The 8,102-nt window shown below is 47.3% G+C and overlaps 1 protein-coding gene across 1 annotated transcript; it reads left to right on the top strand.

Moving 5' to 3' along the window:
* The first annotated feature begins 2,227 nt into the window (after positions 1-2,227).
* Positions 2,228-4,015, top strand: Npbwr1 (neuropeptides B and W receptor 1). Its single transcript, XM_008844426.2, has one exon. The coding sequence runs from the start codon at positions 2,834-2,836 to the stop codon at positions 3,824-3,826; it is 993 nt and encodes a 330-aa protein (XP_008842648.1). The 5' UTR covers positions 2,228-2,833; the 3' UTR covers positions 3,827-4,015.
* Positions 4,016-8,102: the final 4,087 nt, after the last annotated feature.

The following is an 8,102-nucleotide window of genomic DNA, read 5'->3' as shown; positions in this document are numbered from 1 at the left end:
AGCGTCTTCCACATTTCTGGCCTTACTAGTCCATCAGCATTCTGATTCTGATACTTATGTATTCTCCAAGAGAAGTGAAGCGTTGGCCACCCCTCTTCTCTTTTCTCTCTGAGCCTCACCAGGACTCATGACACTGTAGGTCTCTTCTAGAGTGAACCTCAAAATTCTTCCTGCCTCACTCTTTACCAAGATGCTTCCCCAGTGTTGGCTAACTTGGTATAGTAGCACCCATATCTTGCTATTTATTTCCTGTTTTAGTCTCTGGGTTGCTGTAACAAAGTACCATAAACTAGATAGTTTTTAAACAAGAGAAATTGATTTCTTACAGATTCAGAGACTTGGAAGGCCAAGATCAAGGGGTTAGACAAACTCTAGTGAAGTAAGCTTCCCAGACAACCATCTTGTCATCATAATATCACAATGTGAAAGGGGCAACAGAGCGTCTCTGTGGCCTTTTCTTTATAGAAGGCCACTAATCTCATAACCAAGTTGTTTCCTGAAGACACCATCTCTGAATACATAACACTGGAGTTTAGGTTTTAATACAGGTTCTCCTCAACTTACAATAGGATTACATCATCAGATAGCTACTATACTTGAAAATATCATGAGTCAAAATGCATTGAGCACATCTAACCTACCAGCCATCATAGCTTAGCACCTCCAGGACACTGTAGAGTAAGGATTACTGATTACATGGCTAATTAGGAACTATGGCTTGCTGCTGTTGCCCAACAAAATTGCAACAAGAAAATATTTAAATCCAAAATTCAAAGTACAGTTTCTATTATACAGCCACTACTTTGAACCATTGTAAAATTGAAAACATTTAAGTCAACCACTGTAAGGAATTATCTATATATGACTATAGAGAAGGACACAAACACTCAGACCATAATGATGTCATCTCATCATTAAAAGATAAATATTGAGCTGGTCATGGTGTCACATCCCAGCAACTCTGGAGCACATAGTGGGAGAGTCACTTGAGCCCATACATTGAGACCCCCATCTTTAAGGAAGAAACAAATATTATACTATTGTTATATTATATTTTTAATCTAAAATGGTTTATAATGCTTACTTGAAACATTTATTTATTGATTCATTGCAAAGTAAGAGGGAAACTATTACTTTATTCAAAAGCAAAGTAATAGTGCAAATCAGAATACACTTCAAGAGAGCAACAGGCCACCTAAGTGAGGAAGCACTCCTAGACACAGCCTGAGAACCTGTTATTCCAAATTTATGTAAGTCAGAACATAATGGGTAAAGGAAAACACTGTCTTGCCAACTCTAAAGGGGTCTGCTCCTGGTGGCTTGAGGCCTCTTTTGCAGTATGTCAATTCCTGACAGTTAAAGGACCAGATAAGCTCTGGGTGTTACCTGTTTTAATGACTGGAAGTTTAATATTAGTGGATAAAATCCGAATCCAGTGTTTTAATTTGTTGATCTCTCAAAATGAAGGGGGTGGGATAGGAAACTGAAAAAACGAAATATAATCCTCTAACTGATGAGGTGATTTAGTGGGTTTCTTCTTTGTCTGGAATTAAAAACCAAGGTCTTGGAGACCAGCAGCAGTGGATGGCACGCCTGCCTCTGCTCCCTTGGCAACCCAATGCCTGACAGCAGGTAGTGCTCATTAGGGGAGAAATCAGGATTCTGAAAATCAGGAGAATGCTGACCAACTTGCAACATTTCATGAAACATGCATCAAGTCACTGTGCTCTAAAGGCTTTCAAAGCAGTTTGTCTTTATGAAGACGTCACATACGATTTTAGAAAGGGAGCGCCTCAAATTGTTAACTACCATTTGTGACTAACAGTCTTTAACCTTTGAAGACTAGAGTATCATAAAATGAGTCATGCGTGTTTTAAAACTGCATTACTTTTTCTCTTCTGTATAGTAATGTTACGGTATGCATGTAATTTCAAACTTCAAATTACATTAGTCCATTTCAGGCATGCTGTTCAAAACATGGAATAGGAACCTGATCTCCACTGTTCTTTTAAAAGAGTATACACACTTTGTTTTCTTTAAATTCAGTTCTTGGCAGAAAAGCTTTTCATTTCAGAAGTCAGTTTATGCTTCAGGAAGGCAGAACAGAAGCTCTGTCTTTTGAGAAATCCTGTTTTCTGTTAGATCTGAGGGTTTTTCTAAGGGGGGGGAGCTGTGTGTGACAGGTCTTTGAGAGCGACTCTGGAGGCAGGAGTAGCAGCCTCTGGGCAGAGGCAGGGAGGGAGGTATACCCACCACCGCGGTGGCAGCATCCTCCAGTTGACAGTGGGATCCTGCACTCACCTCTCCAGAGAAACAGACCTTTTGGGGAGCTATCCAGGTAAGATTAAGATTGCTGCTGAGTTTGCTGTTACCAAGGGTGCAGGAAGCCGAGGGAGACACAAATTTGCCTGTGCGGAATTCGGTGGGGTGTCAGGTGTGCCAGAGGTGACTTTAAACTGGGGAGGTGGATTTGCATTTTCCTAGGAGTGAGGGACGTTTTCTATAGCACTTTGATGTGTGCAACTGGCTGGAATCGGATTTCAGCAGATAGGGGGTAGAGCTCCGGTGGAGTAGGCTTAGGGCGCGGCGATACTTCCAGCTCTGCACCCCTCCCTTCCTAAAGCTGTACGTCGACGAACCTAACCTGTTTTTGATTCTACTTCCAGCCCGGGAGCCCGAGGAGACTGCGGGCTGTGTAGTGGCGGGAAACGCCCCTCTGCAAAGCCAAAGAAAAGCTCTCGGCGCATTCCCGGGACCTGGGTGCACATCCCGGGTTCCAGACCACCCGCCCCCCGGCTGCTGAGACCGAAGGGTGTCGCCTGGCCTCGCCAGGATGCACAACGGGTCGTTCTGGGAGCCTGGAGCGGGTAACACGTCGTGCCGGGACTGGGCTCCCGGCTGCGGGAACGCGTCGAGCCCCGCGCCCCTGCCGCTGCCGCAACCACTAGCGGTGGCGGTGCCAGTAGTCTACGCGGTGATCTGCGCGGTGGGGCTGTTGGGCAACTCGGCGGTGCTCTACGTGCTGCTGCGAGCACCACGCATGAAGACCGTCACCAACCTGTTCATCCTTAACTTGGCCATCGCGGACGAACTCTTCACCCTCGTGCTGCCCATCAACATCGCCGACTTTCTGCTGAGGCAGTGGCCGTTCGGCGAGGTCATGTGCAAGCTCATCGTGGCCATCGACCAGTACAACACCTTCTCCAGCCTCTACTTCCTCACCGTCATGAGTGCCGACCGCTACCTGGTGGTGCTGGCCACCGCCGAGTCGCGCCGGGTGTCCGGCCGCACATACGGTGCGGCGCGCGCTGTCAGCCTGGCTGTGTGGGCGCTGGCGACGCTGGTGGTGCTGCCCTTCGCAGTCTTCGCCCGGCTGGACGACGAGGAGGGCCGGCGCCAGTGCGTGCTGGTCTTCCCGCAGCCCGAGGTCTTCTGGTGGCGCGCCAGCCGCCTGTACACGCTGGTGCTGGGCTTCGCCATCCCGGTGTCCACCATCTGCGTCCTCTACACCACCCTGCTGTGCCGGCTGCGTGCCATTCGGCTGGACAGCCATGCCAAGGCCCTGGGCCGCGCCAAGAGGCGGGTGACCTTCCTGGTGGCGGCGATCCTGGCCGTGTGCCTGGTCTGCTGGACGCCCTACCACCTGAGCACCGTGGTGGCTCTCACCACCGACCTGCCGCAGACGCCGCTGGTCATCGCCATCTCCTACTTTATCACGAGCCTGAGCTATGCCAACAGCTGCCTCAACCCTTTTCTCTACGCCTTCCTGGACGACAGCTTCCGCAAGAACCTTCGGCATCTGGTGGTGTGCCACACCGCCCGCTGACTGCCTGCGTTTCCGTCAGCGCGGCCAGCCCGGGGGTGCCGTGGAAACACCAGAGTTCGATTCCCTACAGGCAGCCCGGGCGTCCCCAGGCCCCTGCCGGGGATGCAGACTCTCAGGCTACCCAAGGAAGCATGTCTGCGCCGGCAATTTCAGTCTCCCGCCCCCGGGTGTGGCGGGTGCTCACCGAGCCCGAGCACCACAGCTGCCAGAAAACAGCGTTGATTTCTCCCTGAAGCTAATCTGCAGGGTCGACCCCTGAACTCCGCACAGAAAAGAGTGAGGGGCGTGGGTGGCCAGTGTCCCCGGAAACTTGCAGTGTAACTCTCCCTGGATTTCCCTACAGGGAGACACGCGACCCCGGGCAGGGGAGGGTCTAGGAGGTCGTGCCCACCCGCGTCCGCTCTGTGCTGGGCTCAGTGCTTTGCTTCTTTGCTTCAGAAGACTATCCTGCTTTTGCTTAGGCTGGTGAACATCCTGCTTGTCTTCCTAGCTGCGCTCTAACCGCCTGGGACGAAAATCAAGGTCAGTGTCCCAGGGACTGAGCATGCGCGGTGATACTGGCGAACGCGCCCAAACACCTTCGTTAGGTTAAAAAGCACCACTGGAGAGCATGGCGCCAGGGCTTGTGTCCCCCGCCCCATTTGTCTGTCTGTCTGTGTTTGTCTGTCTGTGTTGCGGGGTAATGACGCCCTAGGTACTAGAGGTGTGGAATGGAGTGAAGTGCCGTCCTTTTAACCTGCTTTCTTTCCAGCCTCTGATCTCACGAGAACTTGGGAGCCTGGAAGAGTCACTAGAGAGCAAGGTTCCAGCGCCCTGGTGAATAGTGAGTGGTTAGAGCATCCAGAGCTGGGCATTTGCCAGACTGGTCCTTCCAGCTCTCCAGCCCACTCACCTCGACCCCAAAGGTTGACTTGGACCTCTTCGTTGTAACTGTTTGTGTGTACAGTTTTTCAGGACCAAAACTTTGTAAATAATGTGCTTGTCCTAACCTCACAAGTTACTTTGGCGATTGTCAGAATAAGAAATGGACCTATTTCTCCTTGGTTCCTCTCTGCACATTCTCCCAGACCCCACCTCAGGGTGAGTCCTGCATCTGAAGCCCTCATGCCCTCAGTTTTTCCTGGCTGGACACCTGCCCATCTTCTGTCTGTGGCTGGGAATTCCTAAGCTTTATTCCTCAGCCCCAGACAGCAGCTGGTGGCAACACAGGGTCTGGTTTCAATCTTGCAAGGGAGACCATCTGGCACCCACTTTTATTTCATCTCTACCTATGAAAGATAAATATGAATGAAGAGAGTTTCACCCGCAGTTTATATCTCGAACACGAGGCCTGAACTAACTAGATTTATCGGTGATTATAGAATTTCAAATGGTGTTAGTATTTAGGATCACTCCCCAGAAAACCTGAAAATTCCTTTATAAAGTTTCTTTTCTATGGTAAAGCTCATTTAAAAAAATGAATAGCAAATAGTGTTGCCATCAGATTTTTGTTTACCTGCTTTGATTGACATTTAAGTCAATTTTCATTTAAGTTCAAAATACCTTTAAAATATATGGAAGGGAGAGGGAGCCAAGCTCCTCTCTGGTTTTGGGGAATAAGAATTTGTTTCTTTGTCTCAGTTATTAGTAACCTTGAGATGACTCACAGGCATTGTTTAGAAAGTTAATCTAGAAGCTGTGTGCCTTGGGTGAAAATAACATATACAATAAAGGTTTTCGTTAGTCAGGTGTTTGTATGACGACCTGCAAGGTCTTGGTAGAGGCCTCTGATGTGGCCTCAAAAGCCTTCTGGAATATGTGTTGGTATCCTTCAAATTTCTAGAAAGTATTCTATGGATTCTTTAAAACTCACAAAATTCTACTGTGAGTGCTCTACAATTCTTCAAAGTTAAAGTTTAAATTTGACTGGCTTGTAGCTTGTCCAAGGTGAAGGACAGCGGGTTAGGTACAAATCTGACCACAGACTCAGGTTAGAGGAGACCTGGGCGATCCATCTTCCCACTACACTAGCCTAGCTGTTCGTGAATCTGTGACTATCGTGGAGACTGTGAATACTGCTGAAAAATGCTAGCACCAGCACTGTTCTCTCCCTCACAGCCAGTGTGGGAATTAAATGGGCCTAAAGAGGACTCTGTTCAGTCTCATCCTGATTTTCTACAGCACTGGTAAACTATTGCATCACCTCCAGGTTGTTACCCTTCATATGAACATTTAGGAGTCCCGACTGTGTGACTTTGACTTCCTTTTTATATCTTAATATGTAGAATAAATGTGCACACAAGCCATGCATGACTATTTATATCATTGTGTTGCAATGGTTTATAATCTGTGTTGAATTCCTGCAATCTGGATAAACTATGCTGTTTGACTTTATCACTTCTGATATTTAAAGACGTGTATTTGGTTGCTGTTTAAATTTGTTGTTGTGCAATGTGCATGCTTATGCTTTCTCAAGAAATGCAGGAATTTTGCTAGCCTGTTGCAGAGGAGCTCAGTTTAAAATAAAAATTGAAACATTCTGTGTGACAGGTGAATATTGTGTTTCTGAAAATCATGGGAACCTGTAACCTAATGGGTTTGCATCTCATCAGTAGAAAGCCAAAGCTTGACCAAGAGATCAAAGAGCAGAGGAGGACATTGCCTGTGGCAAGGAAGAAGAGCTTCGGAAATAATTAAGGCCGTGACCCTCTCTGAACCGAGGAAGTGTGGGGATTTTACTTGGGGAGCCTATCCATGTTCATATGGGGAAGAGCTTCAGACTTCAGCAACAGGCACATTCCGGAACAGGCCTAGTTTAAGATGGCTACCACATCTGAGAACACTCAGCTTACATAGTAAAGATGGAGGTAGGCAGCATTCCTGCACCTGTTTAGTTTGTGTTGTATGTAGTCAGCTTGCAGCTGGGCTACGGTGCTGGGCCATAAATAAAGCCCAAGGAATGTTCTCAGAAACTCCCTTTCCAAATAGATTTTAGCTGCAGTCAAAGGAATGGATACTTTGAAGGTGAGGTAATACAGGAATTCACCCCACTCCATCTCAACTGCAAATAATTCATAATTCAATCACTGCAGCATTGATACATTGCTCATTTAAAAAATTCTGCCTTACAGAAAAGGTACATAATGATAAAAAAAGAACAGACAAGTTTTGTCAGGAAACCATGAAGATTTAAGTTCCCATACACATCTTTGTTATGAAAACAATGTGAAGCTGCTGATGGACACGGGATTCTAGAACCCACAGAGGTTAGAGAAAGGATGCTTAGCATGTACTGCACAATCATAAGCTTCCTTTGGTGAATATCTGCACAACCATGGGAAGGTGAGCAGGGAAGAGGGTCTGCTGAAACTCCTAGGTGCACATGCCGTGCAGTTAGCAGTGTGCATAGGCACACCCAAAGCTGTGCAAGTAGAGAACCTTGCTGAAAACCCCTCCCTTCCTCAGGTCAGGAGAATGAGGGCTAGCCTCATCACCACGGACAGTGCTGTGGATTGAAGGTTGAATGCTCCCCATAGGCTCCTGGGCTTGAACACTTGGTTTGTGGTGATGTTTTGGGAGGTGATGGGAAATTTTGGGATGTGGGATCTGGCTGGCAGACACTGAGTCTGCTGAGCCCTGCTTCCTACCTGCTATGATGTAAGAGCCACTTCATGCTTCCACCAATATGGACCAAGTCACTCCCACCACAATGCTGTTACCACCATGGCGGACTAAAATCCTTTTCAAACCATGAGTCAAGATAAATCCTTTCTCCCTTGAGTGTCTTCCGTTAGGCGTTTTGTCACAGTGACAGGAAAGTAACTGACAGTAGTGACCATTTATGCCTGTTAGTACTGAGAAAGAGATCAGATGAGAGAAATCGTGTACATAAAATCCCTTATTGGACACCTTTGAGTCTGGCATTTTGGTCCCCACTTCACATATAAATAAAGATACAAAGAAGAAGATCAATTTAGTCAAATATGCAAATCCAAATCTAGATCAACAGAGCCATTTGACTTTTTAAAAGAAATTACACTTACTTACCGTGTGTGCATGTGCATGCACATATGCATTCTTACAATTGCCACAGTGTGCATACAGAGGTCACAGGACAACATGTAGGAGTCAAGTTCTCTCCTCCTATGTGTGTTCCAGGTGTCAGACTCAGGTTGTCAGGTTTGGCGTCAGGTGTTTTCGCCCACTGAGCCACCTTGCCATCTTGCCACCCTCTCCCCAATTTTTTTCTTGAGACAGGGTCTAATGTACTCGAGGCTGGCCTTAAACTCCTGATCCT

The sequence above is a fragment of the Nannospalax galili genome, unplaced genomic scaffold (genome assembly GCF_000622305.1).
Source record: "Nannospalax galili isolate Female #2095 unplaced genomic scaffold, S.galili_v1.0 scaffold40, whole genome shotgun sequence".
Classification (NCBI taxonomy): domain Eukaryota; kingdom Metazoa; phylum Chordata; class Mammalia; order Rodentia; family Spalacidae; genus Nannospalax; species Nannospalax galili.
The sequence above is the reverse complement of the archived record's forward strand: the minus strand, read 5'-3'. Positions and strand labels throughout refer to the sequence as shown.

Coding starts and splice junctions, on each gene's coding strand:
- Npbwr1 (XM_008844426.2), top strand. CDS start 2,834: ATGCACAACGGGTCGTTCTGGGAGCCTGGAGCGGGTAACACGTCGTGC.